The sequence below is a fragment of the Anopheles coustani genome, chromosome 3, assembly GCF_943734705.1.
Source record: "Anopheles coustani chromosome 3, idAnoCousDA_361_x.2, whole genome shotgun sequence".
NCBI classification, from domain to species: domain Eukaryota; kingdom Metazoa; phylum Arthropoda; class Insecta; order Diptera; family Culicidae; genus Anopheles; species Anopheles coustani.
The window spans coordinates 37228755-37252845 of record NC_071288.1 but is presented as its reverse complement, the minus strand read 5'-3'; the positions used below and the strand labels follow the sequence as shown (position 1 = coordinate 37252845).

Genomic DNA, 24091 nt, shown 5'->3' with positions numbered 1-24091 from the left:
GAGTAACCCTACTGAGTTTTGCTCGGTGGATAGGGTACTTCATCCCCCCGAGCATTGTTAACACTCTCCTGTCATAACAATCAGCTGTCAATAGCCGCCGTAGGTAAACTCGAAACAAAAGTTGCGCGTTCTACAAATGTTTAGGTCGCTAGTCGTAAACTGAATGCTGGCGTGCTTCGAGAAACAGGAAAAAGGCTCAAGATGTCTAGAAAGGGATCTTCAAGTCGTGGAGCAGTGGACCCGATGAGGCAGACAAGTTTAACAAGTTTCGTATCGAAACTTGCAAAAACAACGGAATCGTCAAGGTTTGTTGCGAACCGGTGGGTGATTCTTCGACCGAGTGAATAATATGTCCCTTTTATGCTACAGTGCTTCGTGCGAAAGTGATCCAATCATAACTTCGACAACTTCCAGCGAGCAAGCAGCAATCAATTACTCTCCTAGCATATTTAGACCAAAAGTTCCCGTGTCGGTAAGTACGGCGGTTGTGCTGGTGGTGGTACGGCCATAGAGCTGTTTATTGATTGATACTTCTCTTCATTGTTGTTTCCAGCGTTCAACCGCCTCCATAATAAACCTTATTCACAGTGATTCGGACGATGCTAGTAGGTCGCCTTCGAAACTCTCGCCCGTTGAACGGAAGCGGCTTCCGCCAAGAAACATTTTCATGGATGAAATCAGTAAACAGACTAGCTCAAAGGGCAGTACGGATGGGTTCGACGAATTCGATCGGATGGTGGAAAATGGTAACGCAGCACTAAAGCCGATCAATTACGATCCGATCGAGCTAAACCTGGCCAACGACTCACGGTACCGGGAAGCGACAAAGAAGCTGGAAGAGAATCTTCACAAGCTTAGCAAGAGCAGCCCAGTGAAACTGCCCAGTAGGTTTGAGTACAAACAGCCCAAGGCCAGCGGGTCTCGTGTTTCGTTGGAACTGCGCTCCGACAACGTTTTCGGAGGGTCGTTTAACGATATTCCCGAAGAAGACGATGTGTTCGAACGAAAGAATAAAACACATTCCACCTCGACCCCGGTCGGAAGTAGCTCGTCCACAATGGGTAGAGGTGAACCATCGGTGGTGAATCGACTGCCACCCGGCAATGTGTCCGAGTTGGAGCGTTTACTGAGCCCCAGCAAGAACAAACCGCACCATTTCTGTTTTGACGAAGTGGATGAGTACGTTCAAGAGGTCACGGCGAATGAAGCGTTCAAACCGAAAAGCCTGCATGAGCGTGACATCCGCCAGAATGCACCATTTCTTCAGGAAACTCAGCTGGGACTGCTGCAGCGGTTCTATGAGCTCTTTTCGCAGGTTCCAAGCGAGTGTTTTCGGGTGTTAGATTCCAACTTCAACGTAGAAAGTTTCGAGCGACTGAAGACAACCATCGAGAGTGTTCAAGGGAAGGTTAAAGTGAACGAGCGAGTGTTGGGAAATATGCGCCGGTTATCATCGAAAAACAAGCAGTCCAAACCGTCAGCCATTGCACTGGACGAGGCGCCTAAGAAGCGTACCGGATCGGCGATTGGTTCGGAATACAATTCCATCTCATACGAACCACCCTTCGACCCGGATGACTATCCCGATGATGATGCGGACATCATCGAAAGCACTCCACCGCGAAAGGAGTCGAAAAGGACGGAGCAAGTGGTCATGTCGGAAGCGGAATTTGATCTCATCGAACAGGAATACGCCCGAAGTGGGTTGGACGAGCAGGCCGATTTCGTCCCATCTTCCCTAACATCAAGGTCTGCTACGCTCGGTACACCCGGGTCGATTGGTGTTGCACCTACAAAATCCACCGGTGGTTCGTTGTTTGTGTTTAAAAAACCTATCGCTGGAACGTTGCTTAACAATTCCGATGCCACGCTCATGAACAACAGTAGCTCAAAAAGGAAAGATACATCGCCATTCAAAGCGGCCAATGTTATCGACGACGATGATGATGATCTGGTGGCCGATGATGTTATTATGAATAGCCTACGGGAGGCCGAACTGGCCGATCAAGGACGATCGATGCAACAGCCAAACCTTAGTGCGATCGATCTCATCACTCCGGACACATCGTTGCGAAGGGTGGATCCAGCACCACCGAGGATAACCTTCCCGGTCGAACCGGTACCACCACCTGTGGTCGTTCGGGATACGCAATTTATCGAAAACGTCCAAACCCAACTCGACGACGATGGTTGGCAGGTTTACGATCCGTCCATGTTCAACGACTCTTTGGATGAATCGTGCATTATGGAATCGATTCCGGGTACTTCTTCGTCCGCTTCTACCGGCATACAGGCACCCGCGAACAGTGGAGTAGGCCGGTTTCATGAAGGTGTCCGTAACGATGGCATTACGGGCGAGTTCGATGGCATGTCCTATCCACACTCGACCCGGCTACAGATGGTGTTCAAGGAGACGTTCGGTTTGCGTACCTTCCGACCCATCCAACTGCAGGTCATTAATGCAACGCTGCTCGGAAAGGACTGCTTCGTGCTGATGCCAACGGGGGGAGGGAAATCGTTGTGTTACCAGCTGCCAGCGATGCTCACCGCCGGCCTTACCATCGTCGTTAGTCCGCTGAAGTCGCTCATCCTCGATCAGGTGCAAAAGCTAAACTCGCTTGACATCCCGGCGGGCCACTTATCGGGTGAAGCATCGGCGGCTGATGTGCAGCGGATCTATGACGACCTGTACAGTAGCTGCCCGGAACTGAAGCTACTCTATCTTACGCCGGAGAAAATTTCCTCCTCAGCCAAACTGCAGAATCTGCTCAGTGCACTGCATCGCCGGGGGTTGCTCGGGCGTATCGTGATCGACGAGGCACACTGTGTGTCCGCCTGGGGTCACGACTTTCGACCGGACTACAAGAAACTCTCCGTGTTGCGCCAGCAGTTCCCCAACGTTCCGATAATCGCCCTCACTGCCACCGCTAATCCACGCGTGCGGATGGATGTGCTCGCACAGCTGAAGCTAGCCCGTGACACACGCTGGTTCCTTTGCAGTTTCAACCGGCCAAACCTCAAGTACCTGGTGCTGCCGAAGAAGGGCGCCTCGACCAAGACGGACATGATCGAGCTGATTCGGAAGCAGTTTCCACGCGACACCGGTATCGTCTACTGCCTGTCGAAGAAGGAATGCGATCAGCTGGCGGACGAGTTCCGACGGTCGGGCATACGGGCGAAAAGCTACCACGCCGGGCTGAGCGATAGTGTGCGTGAGGCGACGCAGAAGGAGTGGATCGGCGATCGAATCAAGGTGGTATGCGCCACCATTGCGTTCGGGATGGGCATTGATAAACCCGACGTTCGGTATGTGCTTCACTTCTGCATGCCCAAGTCGATCGAGGGCTACTATCAGGAGTCGGGACGGGCGGGACGCGACGGTGAGACGGCCACCTGTATTCTCTACTACAACTACTCGGACATGCTGCGCTACCGGAAAATGATGGACAGTGAGTACTTGCTACTAAAAATCCTTTTTAAATTACAAAAAAAGGCAAACGTCTACTTTGATAAAGTAACGCAATAACATCTTTTCAACACCTCATCTTTGTATGGAAATTCTCGAAACGCTCATCCCATTGCATTGCATTGATCGTATTGTCCAGTTTTTTTGTTTAACTGGCTTTGGCCTGATGATAATTAGGAAATTATGATATGCAACCAATATAAAACACATCCCTCAGGTAAAGCCTTCAGTGACCTACAATTCCTCTTTTTAGCAAGATAAATCTTTCATCACCATTCAGTCATGAACATGTCATAAGTCAACCAGTGAGCCAATATTATATAAGAATAGCCAGTATTTGGATTAGCCTCTAACAGTTTGATACAGGTTCAATCTACTAACTGGGCTGAGGTTTTGATTTACTGAATTTACCACAACTCTACTATATTTTAATTCAAATTCTTTCATCAACATGGACCCGTGTAACCGGGCCTTTTTACCTAGTCGGGTTAAAAAATCTAAATTGTTAACTCGCCTTTCAGGCAAACGAGCAGTCAATCCGCTAAGTTTTGCTGTTTTCATATAACTTTCAGGGCACTTTTTTATGAGCTTGAGACAAACTGAATTGAATTTTCGTGGGTTTAACTGGGTTAAACTATTTGAATTGAATTAACTTGGGTATTCATTTTATTTGCCTGCAAAGCGGGCGATTACGCTAACGTTCATTTATGTTTCTTCTCGTCCTCCAGATGACACAACGATTTCGCTGGAGGCGAAACAGATCCATTTGAACAACCTCTTCCGTATGGTAAACTACTGCGAGAATGTGACCGACTGTCGGCGGACGCAGCAGCTCGAGTACTTTGCCGAGCATTTCACCAGCGAGCAGTGCCTGGCGAACCGGGAGACGGCCTGCGATAACTGTCTGATGCAAGGCGAGTATCGCACGCTGGACGTGACGAACGACTGCATCATGATAGCGAAGGCCGTCCGCGATTTGTGCGGTGGCCGGAACCGCTTCACCTTACTGCACCTGGTGGAGATACTCAAGGGAAGCGAAAACAAGAAAGTGCTCGAAAACGGCCACCAGCGGACGGAGTACCACGGGAAGCTGAAAAGCTGGGAACGTTGCGATATTCAGCGGTTGCTACGGAAGCTCGTGATCGAAGAGTACCTAAAGGAGGATCTGATCTTCAGCAACGATATCCCGCAGGCGTACCTGAAGATCGGCAGCAAGATCGAGACGCTGGTAGGGCGCCGTGTGCGCATCGACTTCTCGATCAAGGAGAAGCGGCAGGCCCGTGGCAAGGTTACCGCAACCACCACGGCTACGAATGCTCGGGCTGCTGCTACGGATACGCAGATCGGTGCGAATCTGCGGGATCTGCAGACGCGCTGCTACAACGATCTGCTCGAGATCTGCCGTGCGATCGCGATGCAGAAGAACGCCACGCTCGCCTCGATCATGAACATACAGGCGCTGAAGACGATGTCCGAGAAGCTGCCAGAGTCACCGGCCGAAATGCTCGCCCTACCGCACGTTACCAAGGCCAACTTCGAAAAGTACGGCAAGCAGCTGCTGGAAATTACCCAGAACTATGCGGCCGAAAAGCTCTGCATGATGATGGACACGCAGGAGGAACAGGAGGCGGCGGTTGGTCCCTTCGAACTGTCCGATGGTGACTCGAGCGATGTAGAGGAAGGCGCAGACGGTACCGACTGGGGATCGCTGGCCAGGGAAGCATCACAAGCCAACACTAGCGGGCGGGGCGGTGGTGGTTATAAGCGAAAACGTAGCTGGGGGACGGGGGCCGGCGGTAATGCTAGGACGAAAAAGTTTCGCAAAGGGACCGGTCGACGGAAATCTGCTGCCAAATCGACGCCGGCACGGAAAACCGCAGCCAGTACATCGAAACGGGGTGCAGGAGGGGCCGGAAGCAGTAGTCGAGGTGGTAGGGGTCGTGGTGGTGGATCTAGGGCACCGCCGGGGCATGAAGGCGGCGGATTCGGGTTACTTCCGATGCCAGGTGGCTATTGACAGCTTGCGAATGGACTCGATATTAAATGTGTTATACTTCTTAATTTTTGTTTATTTTTGTTAAATAAAAATGACAAACATTTCTAATCACGTTTTTTTAACATTTCCAGGAGTTCACTAGCTAGATTTGGATTTGGGTTCTGGAATGCAATAGAATATTCGAACGATTGATCGATTTCGATCGACCAACATCGTGGGAGATTTTCGACGCAATTTTCGATGGTATAAGCTTATTTTTTACAAAAAGATAAGAATGTAAGTATAAAGCCTGCTCACTAAATCGTAAGCGGTTGATGCTCTGTTATAAATAACCATTTCCAAATAATTATCAAACTCCATAAGAAATGGAAATTTAAATTCATTTTTAGCATTTCCAAAAGGCAAATAGTGAAAGCCATTCCATTGAAAATAACAATTGAATATTTAGAATATCCCGATTTGAAAGACATTAAAGAAATGGATAAATTATTTGTTTTAAATATTCAATCTTTATTTTTTCAAAGACTTGAGCCATAGAGAAAACATTGTCCAAATCAGAACTCTCCATATCGTCTGATTATGTTCCTGCTTATCTATCGGCGCCTTATTTCATCTAGATATTTTTTCTAGGGTACTAATCAGCATCTATAAAAATGCAAATTTAAGGCAATTCCTACTTGGACATGTTCATAACATGGACATTTACAAACCAGGTAACAATAACTACTACTTTCTCCGCAAAGTAGGGAAATGGAAAGAGGTTAACAGGATCTAAAGTTTTGGTCTAAAACGTATATGTAGGTGCTAATTTGTATAAAGGGCCGAAAAGGTGTAAAAACAATACAAAATAAACAGATTCCATCCAAACGGGCGGCCTAAAGACTGGCTATTTACAGATAAAGGAAAGGAAAGGAAAGGTGTTCAAGTATCATTGGTCGACAGCTCGGGAACCCCTGCTTGAGTGCTTACGACGTCAAGTAACATTCACAGCTATTATGAAGCTCCTATCACATGTCCTTCGGGGTCGTTCCCATCGACCAGAGGAGCGCGCCATCGGTCACAATATGCACTTGCTCCTTGGAGTAAGTATTTGAGGTGCTCACGATACTGCCAAACTGCAGCGGTCGGCTTCCGTCCAGGTTCCACTTTAGTCCCTCGGTCGTACACTGGCAAGATTGGCCGATCGGTACGAGCGAACACCAGATCTTTTCCATCAAGAGCCGCTGGGGAATGTCGATAGTGTGCACGCCCGGCCGAAGCAGCCAGGAAAGGGAATTGCTGGAGCGCAGGAACACACCGACCCCGGGAAGGATGGCTTCCGCTAGGAAGAGCGTATTAATGTTGGCCATTATCTGGTCGAGCCGGCCGGACGATTCGCACAGCGCCAGGACGCGTGTTACCTGCCGATCGTAACCATGTGACTGCAGCACCTTGAGCGATTTCGTGAAATCGGTCGCGTTTTGGTCGGGCGTTTTTACGATCTGCTGGGTAAGATACAAACAACCCTTCTAGAGGAACCGGTGAGGAAGGCCAATGACTACTTTGGTTTCTATTACAGTGCTCACCGTACCGTGCAATTGAGCTGCTCAACGTATTCCATGGCCTCCTGATTGCACGAATCGAAATCCCCTGTCACAAGCTCGGGTGGCTTGAGTTGGTACTCCTGGTTGATGTTGTCCTTCACAAAGTCAACCCAGCGGTTCGTTCCACCATCAACCGCTACACGCACTTTGGCTGAAGTTAAAGCAGATGGAATTTTTGTGTTTAACGCACAAAATGACAAATTTTCACTTTTCACCACCTACCAGTGTTCCATAGCGCAGTGAAGTATTGCTTCTCCAGAAGGATAGGACGGTTCAGGAGAACGATCGCCAAGGTATCGTCCAGCGCGTTGCCATCGATCAGGTCGCCAGGACTCCAGCTGTAATATTTTACAACCCTGCCACCGTTCGTAAACTGCAAAAATATCGATTTGATCCAACATTTAGTCATCACTGAAAACATATCTTTAAAAAAAGTATTAGATGATTGATCGTAATCCATGCACGTTGTTCTCCAGGGTAACGGAAGTTTGATGAAAAACATTAAAAAACAAAATCGCGCCTCCTTACGTCATCGTTGGGCATCGCAGGGACTTGAAGGTGCGTGTTTCCGGAGACGGTGGTTCACGTGGTGGTGGTGGGCTTGCGTTCTTTTGACCTCTGCCGTGAAAGGCCACCTCCGTTAATTTGTTGCACGTTACCGTCCACGCAGCTATGCTTGAACTAGATACACGTTTCACGCTTCAAGTGCCGTGCACTACTCGTAGTGAACGTACTGTTTATGTTTACGATCTGCACATCAATAAAACTCGCTTGCTGCGCTTTTCGTTCCGAACACGAGAACTGTCAAATCGAACCGGCATCGGAAAGCAACACCGGATTCGAAACAACATCGACGGACACAGGGATGTTCCGCGCGGGCTGGCAAACTCTGCTAATCCGGGTGTCTAAAAATTGTTTCACAAATTCTTCTTCGAAGAATTCTATGGGGTTTACTGTCTCATCGCATACTGATTTCAAAACCATCAACAGAGATCTAAAATTCGAACGGATCTTCCATTAGTTTTTTAACAACACGCGCTTCGCTATTGCGAATTAAAATAATTTAAAAAATCCTCTGACAACACTGTGGAAGATAAACGTGTTTAAGTGGTTGTTTGCCTTTACGCATAGTTTATAAAACTGATAGGAATTTTTTTTTTCATTTTCGAGACAATAAGAGTATCCTTTTTTACCAACAAATGCTGTAAAGATAACATTCATTTTGATATGCTTCCATGGAATATTGCAATATTAAATAGACATTAAAAATAACTTTATTATGTAGAAGACACAAAAGAAAAATTTGACGATGAAGTATTGCCGAGATAGTTAAACTTTATTATTAGAACATTTAAATAAGCAGAGCCAAAACGTGCATGGCTTGTTTGAGAAGCGTTGCCAGAAAAATGCTCATGTTTCGTTCACGCATGTCTTTTACCTTTTTAAGGTTTGCATCGCTCGAGGAACCGAGGATATAGGCAAACTTCTCGGATATGGTAACGGTTGAGCAGCCAGCAGAGGAACCGCTCCAATCCCAGCCCGTAGCCACCGTGCGGTTGCGTGCCGTACACACGCTGATCAACGTACCAGTAGTACGGTTTCGGGTCGATTCCTTCGCGCTTGTAGCCATCCATCAGCTCATCGTACTTGAACGACCTCATCGATCCGCCGACGATTTCACCCACATTCGGCAGCAGCACATCGACGCTCTCCGTCAGGCGTGGATCGTCCTCGCATTTGGCCATATAGAAGGATTTGATTTCCGCCGGAAAACGGCACAGCATGATCGGCTCGTTGATCGTGTCGGTCATCTTCCGCTCGGGCGCTTCGGGAATATCCTCACCGAACTCGTAGAAGCTACCGTCCTCCTTTGTTACGTTGTTCTCCTTCAGCCAGGTGATCGCATCGGCATAGTTCATCCGGCGGAAGGGACGCTTCGGTGCGACGAAGCCCGGGTTCAGCTCCTGCACCATGTATCCCCACGGGGATTTAAGAACGCGCTCGGTAACGTCAACAATCAAATCCTCGAGACGATCCAGCAACTCGTCGAAGGTGATGAAGGGACACTCGCCTTCGATGTGGCTGTACTCAGCCAAATGGCGGCGTGTGCGGCTTTGTTCCGCACGGTAACTTTGCGCCACGCAAAACACATCACCCAGTGCCGGGATGCATGTCTCAAGGTATAGCTGGGAGCTTTGGGTAAGGTAAGCTTCCTCACTGGAAATACAAAAAAAAGTATTACAATTTGTTATACTATTGTAATTGTTTACAGCCTAGATTTGATAGTCACCCGAAGTAATCAAGTTTGAACAGCGTCGATCCTCCTTCGACTTGCGTTTGGACGAGCGTTGGTGGAGTGACTTCCGTGTAGCCACGGTCAAAGTAATGCGAGCGGAATGCCTGCATCACCACATCGCGCATCTTCAACACCTTGGACGTGTTTTCACCACGGATCATGATATGCCGGTTGTCCAGCTGCACGTCCGGGTGGGCTTCCTCGTTGAGGATGGCATCGGCACCACCGGCCGGCGCCAGCCCAATCAGCTCCCAGTAGTCCACACGCATTTCGTGTCCGCCTGGGGCGGTTTTTCCCGCCGGTACTTCCTTCAGCGTACCAAACAATTGCACCGACGATTCTGTCGACAGCACCAACGCGTTGTACGTCTGACACAGGGTGTCCGTAAGTACGCACTGCAGGAAACCCGTCCCGTCGCGCAGCGTGAGGAACATCAAGCCCTTACCCTGCCTTCGCAGCCGATGAACCCATCCGTAAATGCGCACACGTACGTCGCGGCTCTTGGAGCCATGGATGATTTTAATGGGTTTTGCCTCAGGCCAGGATGGATCCTGCTGGATGGTGATTTTTTTCGCCTCCTCCAGGTTCTGTTCGCGGTTCTTGGCCTTCTCCTCTTCCTCGCGCTTTTGCTTGTCGCCTTTGTTGTTGTCGCGTACCCAGAGTTTCTGAATTTTCTTCAGCTGCGACTTGGCGGCCACCTCGTACGGTGACTCCGACTTTTCGTCTTTGCTGTCGACGTAAATGGTCGGGAACGGTTCCTTACCGGCGTGCTTCATTGCCCGCAGGATGGTTTTGAACGGTTCCTGTTCCGTTCCCTTGCCCGTTTCATCGTTGCCCCGTTTTTCGGAAGTGTACAGTTCACCTAAAATAAGTGAAAAATTATAGGTACGAGTGTGTAGGGAGGAAAGGGCAGAAGAAATACGAATACTGCATTGCATCAGCATCATAAGGATAGACACTATTTCGATACACAACCGAGAAATAGTACACTGAAATGGACTAGATACTTACTTAAAGTTAAGTTCTCCATACTTTGGGTGGTTTTAAACACAGGGAACGATTATATACCGTAAAATATGCGGTTTCTGCAGAGAAGAACGATAACTGTGCCACCGTTTGGAAAAATGCATGGAAAGTGAATCGAAGTAACATGCTGTCGTGTGGTGTTTTGCGTAAATATGTTTATAGTATACGGTTCTGGTGCTCCGAATTTGTTCCGGGGTGCCGGTGCTAAGCAAATTGGAACAATACACACTGCTGTACGGATTTGATTGTCGAAGCGTTTGTCGGAAGATTTTGAAGCGTTTCTATCACTTTAAAATAAACCTTAGATTTCGTAGAGCGCTTTTACGGCGTACAGGATTTTCATACAATTAACATGTTTTATTTTTAAATTTATTACACCCTTCGCTTTGCAGGAAATAAAGAAAAATATTTTAATTACCATTGTTGACTTTACAACAGCTGATTGTTGACAAAACGCTTGGCAGTTGTCAAAACCGGGCATTCCTGCATTTTTTACTGCGAAGCAAAATCGTCACACTAGTCATTGCAGTTAGTTGCGTGTGCTGTAAAAATTATCCGAAACAGCCTTCCGAAGGAAAACAAAGTGGATTGAACTGGAAGCTAAGGTTGCCAAGAGCTGTAGTTCATCATCTGGTACCAATTTTTCAGCTGTCGGGCGGGTGGTTTGGAGAAAATGTTGATACTTTAAGGTACTTTATGGTGCATGGTGGCAGATAAATCATATGCATATGGGTCGGGCAACAATTGGGAATTCTTTGGAACGCTGCTTTATTGCTTTATTTGTGTGAAATTTTATTCCACAGCCCGTGCTCTGGCGTTGCAGAAAACCAAGAAACACTCGCATAAAAACAAATAAACTTCAAAGATAAGCAAGAAACAAAAGCAATATGTCCGCAGAATCGGCTGTTTACGAGGCGCTGATGTACGCCTGCAGTCAGGATGCTCAAATGCTGAAACCAGCCGAGCAAAAGCTAGCGGAATGGGAAATACAACCAGGGTTCCACCTGACGCTGGTGAAAATATTTTCCGACCAAACGCTTGACGCAAACGTTCGATGGATGGCGTCGTTGTATTTTAAGAACGGTGTACTAAAGTACTGGCGTAAGAACGCTCCGAAGTAAGTGCAAGGTTCTTTTTCCCACATATCGTTATGCCCTATTAATTAATGTTTCATCTTCTTCCAGTGGGATAGCACCGGAGGAGAAACAGGAAATAAAGCAACAACTGCTACAGAAATTCAATGAACCCGTCCAGCAGATAGCAGTACAGATAGCGGTCCTTATTGGCAATATTTCGCGCTACGATGGCCCCTCGGAATGGCAGGAACTGGTGCCAACGCTCGTGAAGGCGGTACAAAGTGAAGATTCGCTGGTCCAGTTCCGGGGGCTTCTGGTACTGCTTCACGTCGTCAAAGTGCTCTACTCGAAGCGATTGCAGCGCGATCGCCACCAATTCCAGCTTCTTACCTCAACGCTGTACGATTTCGTGCTGAACCTCTGGGATGGGTTTACGCAGCTGTTCTTCAAGAACATTTGCGAACAAAATTGCGCCATCGAAGAGTGCGCCACCAATCTGGAGAAAGCCATCATCTCCCTGCGCATTCTGAAGAAACTGACCATATACGGCTTCACCGTGCCGCACCAGTCGGAAAGCTGCATGATGCTGTTTAAGGTTGCATTTCAACGGTTGAAAGATTTGTTGGAGTGTCGGTTGCGTGTGAAACGATTGCACCAGGGGGACGGTGGCGTGCAGCCACCCAACAGTGAAGCAATCGAGCTGGCCCGCAAGCTCACCGGCAACGTGGAGAAGTTTATCGTGAAGCACATGAAGTTTATGAATCTCTTCTACGAGCAGCATCCGGCCTCGTTCGTGGAGTTTGTGCCGACATCGTTCGAGTTTTGCTTCAACTACGTGTTCCACGAGGGCACCAATCTAATCTTTGAGGACAATGTCATCACTTTTCCCAACTTTGCCATCCAGTGCCTTGGTCTGCTGAAGGGTATCCTTTCGCAGAACATTGTCTATGTGGAGCAGGCGAAAGGTACGGGTGTTAGGGTGATTGAAAAAAAGCTTGACTTACTTTGATGATCTTTTCATTCCGATAGAGCGCATCAACAGTGCGAAGGTGGATTTTTTTACGCCGGAGCGACTGACCTACATATTCGAGAAGATAATCGTACACTATTTTCTGCTCACGCCGGAAGAATTCGAACAGTGGGACACGGATCCGGAAGCGTATACCTCGGACGAAGGGGGCGATTCGTGGAAGTTTAACCTTCGTGTAAGAGATTGTCAAGCGCATTTGCAATTGATGAACCATCTCGTTCTCATTATTTATTTCCTGTGTTTTTTTTCTTTCAGGCTTGTGCCGAAGCGTTCTACATGATACTATTCCAAAAGTACAGTCCCCAGCTGATTCAGGAACTACAGAAATACATATCGAAATCACAATCGATAACGCTCACCGAGAACTCCGACCTGAACGATCTGTTGATAAAGGACTCCATCTACAATGCCACCGGGCTGGCGGTGTTTAGCTTGTTCGATGAGGTACGGTTTGGGGTTTGATTTCGAGTGGTGATTGCGACGTTGGGCGTGGGCTTGCCAATTGGGGTTGGGGAAACCAATCGCCGCGTGTCATTTGTTTGCTACGTGAGCGAAGATAACTGGCACTGCGTGTACCGCGTGGTCGTACGAGGCGATAAGGGGGATCACACAGTTTGTGTTTTGCTTTTGGGGACCCTTGTGTGACGATGACTCACTGCATCCAAATGGAATTCAATTGTTTCTTCAGCAACCGCCATTAATTTCTATTTTGAAATGGCGGTATTGTGGTTGAATGATTGAACAAATAGTTTTTCATTTATAAGCAGCGGAAAAACTTGTAGAGTTGATTTATTTTGGACTTTATGGTTTTATAATATTACTTGCAGTTTATTTTAAAACGAACATTCCTTAAACATGAACGGAAAATTCTTCTTCTAGTAACCTAAGAAAACAATTTTAGCAATTACAATTGGTGGAAGAAGGTCCAGCAGTTTCGCCAAACTTTGATTAAAATTACAAAAACTATTTTCGTTTTTGCGGGCATAGATATTTTTTCTTTTTGAACTAAAGTTTTAATGGAATGTGCAAATGTGCAACATCTTTTGATTTTTGTTGGGGTTCTACTAAATCGCTTCGAATCGCTACAGAACAGTAGGAATACAACTCTATACATAGAGAGCGTTTAAAAACAATGTGTTTGGAAACATACAAGTTTCAATTGTACTTCGGAAATCGATTCTCGATTCGAAATTTGCAATCGATTTTAAATTAAAGTGGAATTGTTAAGATATTTGGGAGAGTAATACAGGTTTCCTTTTGCTCCAGGGGATATTCACCAGGGAGTATTTATAAAAAAATCAAGGTGATGCTGCTAGTTTTGATCGAATTCTGTATTATTCGTATGGATATTGTGCTGTTGGTTCATTTAATCCCTTAACAGCCTCAATCCATCGAATCGATCGAATGGGTACACTAAAGTATGTTTTGTGCGGTTCACGGGTGCAATTTATAAAGTCGCTATCGGGTGTTGTCACTGTGTATGGCAAATAATACAAGTACATACGGTCGTGCCGGTTGTGTGATTGATTATCCGGACTGAATCTGAGCGGGAAAGGTGATTTTAAAATCCCAACTTCTAAAAGTAAGACAACAAAAGCGAGACCACTAACGGGAGCGTGCTTCTATTTACCTTTGATAAATAGTTAAACTCCCCTTCGCCGCATGCTCTACCTTCCATACCCGACCATGGGAACGTGTGCGCTCGAAGGATCGTTGGTATTGGTAGAAATGTACAGTACCACAGTACAGTACCCGAATGAGGCACCCCGATCCGAATTCAGGTCGTCCATTGTCGCTTTTATTTACGAACCGACTAGCGGCAAAAGGGACCATCCAATTTTCGGACGGAACCATCCCCAGTTAGTTAACAGTGGAACTTGATCGTGTCAGGATCGTCACTTCGACGGGCGGCGGGTTGACCTGCGTCACGTTAGGATCGTGTGTGATATTGCAGTGGAAAGGGGATTCCTTCTTGACAATTACTTTGGCAGCGGTGAATCTAGCTGTGAAAGTAGCATTTCTGTGACTATGTGCCTAATTGGACGATGTGCTTGGTTGATGGCGTACATTAGCAAAGGCTAGGTATGGAGGGACGCTTTCCATAACCTAGAAATCTATGGTTTTCGGCTTGCTGGGGCAATGTTTCTAATCGTGTTATCAAATATTTCATTTTTGCAGATTAATTTTGACGAATGGTTCACCCAGCAGCTGCTGGACGAGCTGAAATTTAAATCCCACAACTTCCGAATCATTCGAAAGCGTATCATCTGGCTGGTCGGGCGATGGACCAGCGTTAGGTTTTCGAAAGCACTGCGACCACAAGTGTACCGAGCCTGTTTGGAGCTGCTACACCCGACGGAGGATCTTGCCGTTCGCTTGACAGCATCAAAGTATGAACCAGTTATTTTTACTTTAAAGCAGTTCTTCTTACCGAGATGAGTTATTTTTTCTCCCAATCATCAACGATAGAACTCTTCGTAGCATCATGGACGACTTTGAGTTTGTGGGCGAACAGTTCATGGAGTTCCTTGAGCCAGCGATCGCACTGCTCTTCGTGCTCCTGAAGGAAGCGGTTGAGTGCGAAACCAAGATGACCGTGCTTCACGTGATGACGTTCATCATTGAAAAGATGTCCATGTCCATGCGAATCGACGTGCAGAGCCTAGTTCACTATCTTCCGCTGCTGTGGGAAGAGAGCCGCGACCACAACATGCTGCGTTGTGCAATCATATCGACTTTGGTAAGCAATGGTCTAATCAGTTTATCGGCAGCTGCGCTTCGATTGCTTTCCCTTTTCCATTTGCAGTTGCAGATTATAAAAGCCTTGTACGAAATACCTCCCTCCGAGCAGATAGTTTCCTTCATCTACCAGATTATCGAGATGAGCACGAACGTGAACGAACCGTCGCACGTGTATCTGCTCGACGAGGGGCTGGAACTGTGGGTTGTGGTTGTACATTACAGTCGTACGATGAACCAAGAGTTGGCTAATCTGTGTGAAAATATAGTACCTCTGATACGTAAGTCGTAATGTACGACAACACGACAAATGTTCTTGTGCTAACACACTATTTTATTTACCCCTTCCAGAGCAATCCTCTAGCAATATGCCCATGTGTTTGGCAATTGTACAGGCGTACATATTTCTCGATGCGGATCAGTTCCTACCGCGGTATGGGCCGGAGGTTGTAAAAGCTTTACAGTATGTGCTGACGGATCTTCGCGTCGAGGGCGTGGTATTGATCAACCGGTTTTTCCTAACGCTACTGCACGCCGCCCCAAAGTATGGCATCGAGCTGTTGCGACCGTACATGGTTGATGTTTTTCGGTAAGATTGGTCTTTTTTTTTCTCACGCCCAGGATCAGTAGTGTTGTTTTTAACACCTGCCTTTTTTTGTCTTTCTTTTATTAATTGCCACACACGAAAACAACCAGTGCGTACTATCAACATTCGGAGTACCCACAAGTGCAACAGGTGTACCTGCAGCTCATCTCGCGGGTGCTGATCAACGATCAGGTAACGTTCAGCGTCATCCTGTCGGAGATGGGCGCTCAGGATGCGCTGGAGAAAATTCTGACCCACTGGCTCGAGGGTATGCACATGGTAACAAGACTCGACGAGAAGAAGCTGCTCGCGTTGGCCCTCGGCAGCTTGCTGCCGTTTTCGAACGAGGTAATCTTTGAGAACTTTGGCGGAATTTTGACGAACATCACCGAAACATTGAACGATATAATGAACGAGGACGAGCAGACGGGGACGAAGGTTGAGTAAGTGTTCGCGAACGAATTTCCATAGGAGTTTCAAGTAACAACAGAGAGTGATACCATATTGATTGGTTTTTATCAATTGCTTGCACATTCTTTCAGTACCCTTGTTCTCACAGAGGACAATGACGATGAAATTGGGAATACTTTGTACGGATACGGGTTCATTGATTCGGACGTGTTTCACGACGAAACACCTCACTTTACGCGGTGCCGATCGATCTGCATGCGAGATCCAACGCACGTGATAGTGCTGAAGGACTATCTGCAAAATCAGGTAAGAGCTTTTGGTGTCCTTGGGATGGTAGGGGTGCTTTTTCAATTGTATTATGAACATTAATTAACTTTTCTAAATTTGCAGTTGATTGTTCTTAAAAACAATGTCGGTGCTGAACGCTATCAATCGCTGATGTCGCACGTCGATCTGCAAATTCTGAAAGAGCTGAGCGATTTCGTGGTGCTCGGTATAGATCTGCCTGCGAGTGGCGGTGCGCAGCAGCAGTAGAACGATGGCCACCCGTTCATAATGGCGAACCAGGCAGCATACCACAGTTCCGTATGCAGCTGTAAAAAACCATTTCCATTTAAATCCATGCATCTACTCTCTACTTTAACGTTGAATTTGCGGTACACAATTCGTTCGTCATTTTACGGTGCGGTTTTTATTTTTCGAACGCTCTTTTTCTAACATTCTTCTTTTTTTTCTCGTCCGCAAGATGTAAGCTCAATTTCTAAATCATATAATCAGCATCCATTCAGTATACTCATCTATAGGGGCGCGATTGTTAAATATTGAACTTATTTAATAAATTACACGTCTACACCTTTTGTGTCCAATCTTGTGTCATTTAAATGCAAATTAAATGTTTAAATGGTTCTACAGGCGCGGATAGCAACGATGCTGATTAGCCTCACTGATGGTACTTTTGTATAGTTGTACGTTTAATGGATGTCTAGTGGGTTTTGGGGACCCATCATTATTGGGAAGCATTTATATGTTAAACTATTGCTCAGAATTGAAAAATGATCCGAAAAATTGGAGAATGCCCGGATCATTTGATGGACTGTAAATAAACTGTATAAAACTGTATGCAAATAAACTTAATGCATTTATTAGTATAACGAATATAAAAGGGTGTTATTTTTATTCACGGCATACTACGGTACCCTGTACCAAGAATAAAGATGGAAAAGAGTACAAAACAACACCTATCAAAGTAAACGTAACACGTGGTTTTCCCACAACGTGTCGTCGAGCTCCCACTCGGTGGCAACGAACCTTCTACCAACGGTGACCCCGTAGTCATAGTAGTAGCATTCAGCGTGTTTGCGTGTCCTGTTTGCCGGGGAGTGTTGATAAACGAAAGCACGTGCTACTTCCGCTGGTGGGGCTTTGTTTTGTAAACAAACGCATGCGCACATGGTATGCATCCTTGCGTTGAGCTCAGAGAGGGCGATTCCCGTCTCTCCGCAAAATTTAAGCTTATCGATTTTTCTCAACGCAACGGTCAGGAGATCGCCCGAGCCCATTTGATGCCAGATTTTCCCTCTTGCAGCATCCGTGTTTTTCCGTATCCCGTGCTAATGGGCGTGCACGGGCGGCGGTTGTAATTGTACGGTGAAAAACGTTTTGTAATATGAAAAACAATTCCTAAACCATCCGTTTGGTGTGTGTGTGTGCGCGCTTGTGGGTGCGAAAAGTTTTCGTGATGAAGCTGTCGACCGATTTCTGTATAAAAATGCTCAACGCCAAAGTGATTCTTCTTTGTCTGGTCGCATCGAGTTCCGCCCAGGGTAGGTGGGGAGGGGCGTATTTTTGTCCTCGGAGTAGTACGTTTCACAAAGTATTCCGTCCGTTTTCGTTACAGCATCCGTCGCCCACATCGAGGCCAACCCGGACGCCAAACGATTGTACGACGATCTGCTCAGCAACTACAACCGCCTGATACGGCCCGTCGTAAACAACACCGAAACGCTGACCGTTTGGCTCGGACTGAAGCTGTCCCAGCTGATCGAGGTTAGCCTGCGGAACCAAGTGATGACGACAAACCTCTGGGTGAAGCAGAAGTGGTTCGACTACAAGCTGAAGTGGGACCCGGAAGAGTACGGTGGCGTGGAGATGCTGTACGTCCCGTCGGAACAGATCTGGCTGCCGGACATCGTGCTGTACAACAACTGGGACGGTAACTACGAGGTTACGCTGATGACGAAGGCCACCCTGCGGTACACCGGGGAGGTGTTCTGGGAACCACCGGCCATCTACAAGTCTTCGTGCGAGATGAACGTCGAGTACTTTCCGTACGACGAGCAGACGTGCCTGATGAAGTTTGGCTCGTGGACGTACAACGGGGCGCAGGTCGAGCTGCGACACCTGGATCAGGTATGGCGCTTGGGAGAGGGCGAGAATATAGAACGGCCTGTTGGAATGCCTTTACCCTTCACTTGTAGATCCCTGGCAGCAATCTCGTACAGATTGGTATCGATTTGAGTGAATTTTATCTGTCGGTGGAATGGGACATACTGGAAGTTCCGGCAAGCCGCAACGAGGAGTACTATCCGTGCTGTCCGGAACCATTTTCAGGTAGGCGGATGAAGGCGACACAGTAAACACTCGATCGTGCTGCGTGCTTAGCGTTCTGTTTGTTGTCCCCTTTTACAGACATCACGTTCAAGCTCACCATGCGAAGGAAGACACTGTTCTATACGGTCAATCTGATCATTCCCTGCGTTGGCATCACGTTCCTCACGGTGTTGGTGTTCTATCTTCCCAGCGACTCGGGCGAAAAGGTACGCACCACTGTTTGGGTGCGCACTTGTGCCCCCGGGTAGCAAATATCCTTACGTATTAGCTGTAGCCCTCCTCTTGCGGGTGGAAGTACCCTTGAGTTGTTCCGCGGCTTTTGCAGAATCAGAAGAAGAAGAAGGAAACCGATGCCAATGTAATCAATGCATCTTTCGCTGTTCCCCGTTTATCTCAACAGGTCACGCTCTGCATCTCGATACTGGTGTCGTTGACTGTGTTCTTTTTGCTGCTGGCCGAGATTATCCCACCGACCTCACTGGCCGTGCCACTTCTGGGCAAGTATCTACTCTTCACGATGATACTTGTCTCGCTGTCGGTGTGGACGACCGTTTGCGTGCTGAACGTTTGGTACAGGTTAGTGTTGGGAAACACCCGTGGGACAAAGGGAACATTTTTCGATTTAGGGGTTTGAGAAGTGTGTTTTTGTTATTCGGGAGAAAATGTATGCAGACGTTATTATCAAACTAAATTGCCCATAATAATTTCTTTCGAAACCTATCGCACCTAAATGTTCTTTATTTCATTATTTTTAAATTAATTGAACATAATATTTTCTTTTGCAAATGTACTGCAGGTAAATCAGAGAATGGCAAAACTTTCCCAAAAAAGGACCAGATTATACAAATTACGTCCGACTAAATTGTTCTTGCGGGCCAAATTGAATTTAATGGCGAACGGCTTTCCCGACCCCAAACTTTCAGCAAAAAGTATAAGTAATAGAGGAAATTTTTTTTGTTTTTTTTTAAATATTGCAACACAAACGAAATGAGGTTCATACTTCATCATTTGTGCCTTTAGTTTTACTTATTTGTGTGAGACTAGTAAAAATTGTTTTTAAAAAAAGTAAAAATTGTTTTTAAATACCAATGCATTATTGACATATTTATACTTACACATGCTCTACAGCGTTTCACTTACAGTTGTCACTTGTAATTGATAGCTAAAATAATGTCTCCCACTGTTTCATCCATACCAGGTATAAAAAAAACTTTGAGGAGTTTATTGGATTGGCATTTGTTTATAAGACATTTCAATTTCAATCAATCTCAAAGAATGAGCAACAGTTTTATTCTATCTTCACGTCCGTAGTGACCGTTATTGATCATTGGTATCCTGTTCCTGTTTCATTAAACACATTCCCAAATTTTATTTTTATGGTAAGGGAAAGCATTGATTTTTAATGTTAAGGCGTTAATGTTATGGAAAGCATTAAACTTTAATGTCTTGTAAGCGATGTTTCTAGTTACACGTAAAATGTTGATTTCTGAAATATGTGAAGGGTTTAATTGGAATAGACACGCCTGGTTTCTTTAGACCTAATGCCCTGTTTGTTACAAACGTTTTTTTATAAATCTTGTAACGTTGTAGCTGCATGTAATTGGTCGAGTACCAAGATGGCTTTTGCAGTAGAACTCATCGGCAAAAGGATTTAAACGGACGCGAATGGAAGGAGTAGATTAATTTTATTAGTTTTTCCCCAAAAGAAATTTTACGACATCTCCCTCAAGTTGTAATTATAGTGTTGTAACACTGCTAGTTGTTTTTGTCATACAATAATTTACTGTTTATCCATCATACCGGTTTTTTACCGTCATACAATACCGTTTAAGAACAGATTTTTATTTTTATTTAAGAACAGATATCTTATTGCAAAACACAATTCTTTCGGTGAAAACTAGTTGCAAAAAAATCAATCAATCGGCGACAATCTTTGGACATTTAAATTATTTCTAAAACAAGATAATTCAAGTTATCCCCTACAAATCATAAAAGTCTTCACATGCATAGAAAACTGGTTGTGCCTATTCTGCACTAATCATAAACATGGAATGAAAAAAAAAATAGATGGAAGGTATTTTTTAGCACTCATATGCCTTCATTGCCTAAACGAGACTATTTTAAATCCATAAACAAAACCGTGAATATTTTTTCAAAGGGAATCCTTGCTTACTAGTTTTTTTTTGTAGATGAAATGTGCGGACTTTTGTCGCACCATGCGATGCGAATATGACATGGTGATTGAGCAGTTGTACCAAGCTGGAAAATGATTTTTTGGTAATTTTTTCGACCTTAAACTTTACTGTTATGCAGGAAGTTTTCATGTGCCATATTTGTTAATCACGTGATTGAGTTATATAGTGGACGAATGAAAAAAAAAAACAACGTTGTGTAACATACTACACCACTCCTGTGCGGCTGAGGCAATAACTATAAAAGCTTACACGGATGCGGGACGGGGTTGGCCCTCATGGGAAACCGATAAATAATTTAACGCAGCAGATTTCAAGACGTGTAATTATAGGCGTCGCAACGTAACGGTACGTAATTTACAGCCACCGGCCGCAGCCACCGTTTCCGGTGCGGTTGAATGATGGACCAAATTTATGACCCTGGTGGGCGCATTAGTGGGTCGGCTGGGTGGTGTCCAGCAGCCGTAAAGTGGGTGTTATATACGCTTAAAAAATACATCATCCGTAATCGTATTCCCTGTGTGTGTGAGAGTGGTGTTTCTTCGTTGTTGTGTGTGCTTTTTGCCGGCCCGTATCTATCCACCAGGACAAGTCCGAGTACGCCCATAGGTAATGCATATTAAAATTATGTGTCCCCATTAAACCGGATGATGTGTATTCCGTTTCCATGCCACACTTTAAGATTAACGTTTCGGTCCGGTTTCGGCCCAAAAATGGCGAATGGGAAACGGGTATCACCGTGTCAACCACGCAGGAGAACTGTCGAGAGAGCGTATATAACACTTGTTACTTCCTCTGTATTCGTTGGTATAAAGGGCGACGGGAAATGGGAGTCGAACGGGGGAAAAGTGATGCGACCGGGGATGTCATACAAACGACACATCGTTCTATTCATCACCGCTGGCCGTCATGGCGTTTTCCTCGACGACGCCTTGAGTCCATTAATTCGTGGAACGAACGAACGGACTCGCATAATACCAACGTGCGTCCTTCAAATGTGTCGATCGCTATCCGCTTCAGCGCCCCGGGACGGCACGTGCGTGATTTTCCTTTCTTTCCTTTTTAATGACAACACACTTGGGCCGGCACTTGCATAAAACGGAAGCTTCCAGTGTCCGTTTTTTTTTATAGCGGTTGAGTGTTTTATACATTCCGCTGGGTGGTGGTTCATGGCGTTTGTTTTTTTGCTGTTGTCGTTCCGAATTATCAAGGACCCATTGAGCGATGTGACCATTGCTGGTGTATGGTCGTTTTTGTATCGGTTCGTGGAAGGAAAGGATTAAGATAAGGCCACACAGTAGGGACCTGCAACCGTCTAGAGGCGGCCGTGTAGGCATACCAGTGTCAAAAGGGCGAGAAATAGGATCCCGCCGTGAAAAGGTGAGATCGAAAATGTCTCCGAATACCCGAAAGGCTTGGTTCTAGAACTCCCATGGGGGGTTACCATCGTGTGCCCGGTATCGGGCGGTCGCATTTGATCCGTACTCGTGCCGAAGATTCATTGCGCCATCGTGACGTGCGATAAGCGGACGCGTTGGGGTCGGTGCGATGAGTTAAACTGCACCCATAACCATCAACTCCAGCTAACACCCCGTTCCATCTTCACACACAGGAGCACATCGACGCATAAAATGTCGCCCTTCGTCCGGAGGCTGTTCCTGGAGATAATGCCGAAGATCCTGATGATGCGCCGTGCGAAGTACACGCTGCCGGATTATGACGACTCGACGCCGAGCAATGGCTACACGAACGAAATCGAAATGAGGTAAGTGCCTGAGGCGAGGAGTTGGTTGATGCCCCAACGAAGGACGTTAGGTCCGGCCGTAAAATTTGATCCGATTCGGTTCTTATCGGAGGAAGTTTCTAGTATTTCTTTTTGTCCTGTTGCATACACACGCACTCACACATCCCCACTCGTGCTCGTCGGTAGAATTGCCCGTGGACGATGCTGGTTTTTTTATTCCAATATTGATTTTCCCATGGCAATGTATTTTATATATCGGTGGAAAGTAATCATGCTTCGGGTTGGGAAAAAAAGTGTCCACTTCCTTCCAAAGTCCACGGTAATCAATATCGTCACTAACGTCATCATCTGTCCCGATAGACGAGGAGGCAACAACAAAAAAAAGAAAGAAGAACAAAACTCGCCGCAACGTTGGGCGCAAGTTTCTCTGCAGTGTTTCGCTTTTACTTTTTTATTTTGCCGGCCCTTATGCTCCTCGAACCTTTTCTGCCCTTTTGTGGAAAACATTATATTGAATTATCAGCCAGCTCGACACTCGCCCCCTAATGATCGTTATCGTTGTCATAAACGTTAATTGAGTTTAATGTTCGATGGTTCATAAAATGTGTCACCGTTATCGGGACGGATTTCTTCAAAATGGAATTATTTTCTCTCGATCGAGAAATTAGCCGGGGGGTGCTAAGCAGGAGGGGGTTGAAAATGTTTCACAGTCGAACGAGACAGCTGATACTAGTGGAATTATTGTTTTCAAACAGATATTTAGATGTTTTTTTTATTATTTTATTAAGTTTTGCGATTTGTTAGGTATTGTAAGAGCTTTGGTTTAAATGTTCGAGCTATGTATAAACGGCTTTATTGTATTTTGACTTATTTGTCTCTTCAATTTTTAAGTAAATGTCATTAATCTTTATGCATTTTATTTGATGCAGCAGTGTCCGTTTTTAAGATCTTCTACCAGAATAAATAGATTTCAGTGTTTCATATAATATACATATTTGTTGAATGCTTTTGTTTCTTCATATCATACTATAAAGCCTTTTCTAGTTGTGCAGTATTTTATATATTAATCGCTATAATTGATAATTGCTACAATCACTAAGATAATAGACTATAGTAATTTTATTTTGTTTATCCTGTTTTCAAGAACTCTGTTCGTTGCTTCTTATGCTTGGGCAATTTTATTTAAGTTTTTCACCGGTCAGCTAATAAGGAATCGATGTACAACATAAAGATGGTGTTTATGTTTGCGTTAGGCAAAAGTAAATATATTTTTGCAGTCTTCTCACCGATTTTGTGCAATCTTTACATGTGTATCTATCCATTACCGGTATCACAT

General features: G+C 45.7%; 5 protein-coding genes across 7 annotated transcripts in view; 3 read left to right on the top strand and 2 right to left on the bottom strand.

The window, feature by feature from the left end:
* The first annotated feature begins 201 nt into the window (after positions 1-201).
* On the top strand, positions 202-5564 carry LOC131259585 (recQ-like DNA helicase Blm). The gene is made up of 4 exons (XM_058261111.1): positions 202-305; positions 370-472; positions 554-3449; positions 4195-5564. The coding sequence occupies exons 1-4, from the start codon at positions 202-204 to the stop codon at positions 5481-5483; spliced, it is 4392 nt and encodes a 1463-aa protein (XP_058117094.1). The 3' UTR covers positions 5484-5564.
* A 412-nt stretch (positions 5565-5976) lies between these two features.
* Positions 5977-7777, bottom strand: LOC131259599 (thiamin pyrophosphokinase 1). The gene is made up of 4 exons (XM_058261135.1): positions 7574-7777; positions 7268-7418; positions 7033-7196; positions 5977-6943 (listed from the first exon to the last, which is right to left on the bottom strand). Exons 1-4 carry the CDS (start codon positions 7586-7588, stop codon positions 6470-6472), a joined length of 804 nt encoding a protein of 267 aa, XP_058117118.1. The 5' UTR covers positions 7589-7777; the 3' UTR covers positions 5977-6469.
* A 585-nt stretch (positions 7778-8362) lies between these two features.
* LOC131259590 (asparagine--tRNA ligase, cytoplasmic) lies at positions 8363-10471 on the bottom strand. Its single transcript, XM_058261120.1, has 3 exons — positions 10353-10471; positions 9336-10203; positions 8363-9262 (listed from the first exon to the last, which is right to left on the bottom strand). The coding sequence occupies exons 1-3, from the start codon at positions 10369-10371 to the stop codon at positions 8488-8490; spliced, it is 1662 nt and encodes a 553-aa protein (XP_058117103.1). The 5' UTR covers positions 10372-10471; the 3' UTR covers positions 8363-8487.
* Positions 10472-10933: 462 nt separating this feature from the next.
* On the top strand, positions 10934-17066 carry LOC131259587 (importin-11). 3 transcript variants are annotated; one of them, XM_058261116.1, is made up of 12 exons: positions 10934-11056; positions 11171-11484; positions 11552-12408; positions 12473-12648; positions 12729-12917; positions 14652-14863; positions 14955-15213; positions 15280-15493; positions 15564-15801; positions 15909-16241; positions 16341-16515; positions 16600-17066. In XM_058261116.1, exons 2-12 carry the CDS (start codon positions 11255-11257, stop codon positions 16741-16743), a joined length of 3027 nt encoding a protein of 1008 aa, XP_058117099.1. In that variant the 5' UTR covers positions 10934-11056; positions 11171-11254; the 3' UTR covers positions 16744-17066. The 3 variants fall into 3 exon arrangements, with proteins under 3 accessions (XP_058117099.1, XP_058117096.1, XP_058117097.1); XM_058261113.1 differs by having other exon boundaries at positions 14943-15213; XM_058261114.1 differs by having other exon boundaries at positions 10951-11066; positions 14943-15213.
* An 881-nt stretch (positions 17067-17947) lies between these two features.
* Positions 17948-24091, top strand: part of LOC131259593 (acetylcholine receptor subunit beta-like 2) — a 30890-nt gene continuing 24746 nt past the window's right edge. Inside the window, exons 1-6 of the mRNA XM_058261126.1 lie at positions 17948-18032; positions 18107-18618; positions 18687-18819; positions 18898-19025; positions 19220-19395; positions 22624-22776. Of these exons, the coding sequence (XP_058117109.1) occupies positions 17948-18032; positions 18107-18618; positions 18687-18819; positions 18898-19025; positions 19220-19395; positions 22624-22776 (1187 nt within the window). The remainder of the gene's footprint in view (positions 18033-18106; positions 18619-18686; positions 18820-18897; positions 19026-19219; positions 19396-22623; positions 22777-24091) is intronic.

Bases quoted from the DNA above. Each gene is read 5' to 3' on its own strand.
- LOC131259585 (XM_058261111.1), top strand. From the start codon at position 202: ATGTCTAGAAAGGGATCTTCAAGTCGTGGAGCAGTGGACCCGATGAGG. The intron at 306-369 runs GTTTGTTGCGAA...TTTATGCTACAG, and splicing joins AAAACAACGGAATCGTCAAG to TGCTTCGTGCGAAAGTGATC. The intron at 3,450-4,194 runs GTGAGTACTTGC...CTCGTCCTCCAG, and splicing joins CTACCGGAAAATGATGGACA to ATGACACAACGATTTCGCTG.
- LOC131259599 (XM_058261135.1), bottom strand. The intron at 7,197-7,267 runs GTAGGTGGTGAA...CTTTAACTTCAG, and splicing joins CACTGCGCTATGGAACACTG to CCAAAGTGCGTGTAGCGGTT. The intron at 6,944-7,032 runs GTACGGTGAGCA...CTTACCCAGCAG, and splicing joins TTGAGCAGCTCAATTGCACG to ATCGTAAAAACGCCCGACCA.
- LOC131259590 (XM_058261120.1), bottom strand. The intron at 9,263-9,335 runs GTGACTATCAAA...TTGTATTTCCAG, and splicing joins TTCAAACTTGATTACTTCGG to TGAGGAAGCTTACCTTACCC.
- LOC131259587 (XM_058261113.1), top strand. From the start codon at position 11,255: ATGTCCGCAGAATCGGCTGTTTACGAGGCGCTGATGTACGCCTGCAGT. The intron at 15,494-15,563 runs GTAAGTCGTAAT...TACCCCTTCCAG, and splicing joins AAATATAGTACCTCTGATAC to AGCAATCCTCTAGCAATATG. The intron at 16,242-16,340 runs GTAAGTGTTCGC...ACATTCTTTCAG, and splicing joins CAGACGGGGACGAAGGTTGA to TACCCTTGTTCTCACAGAGG.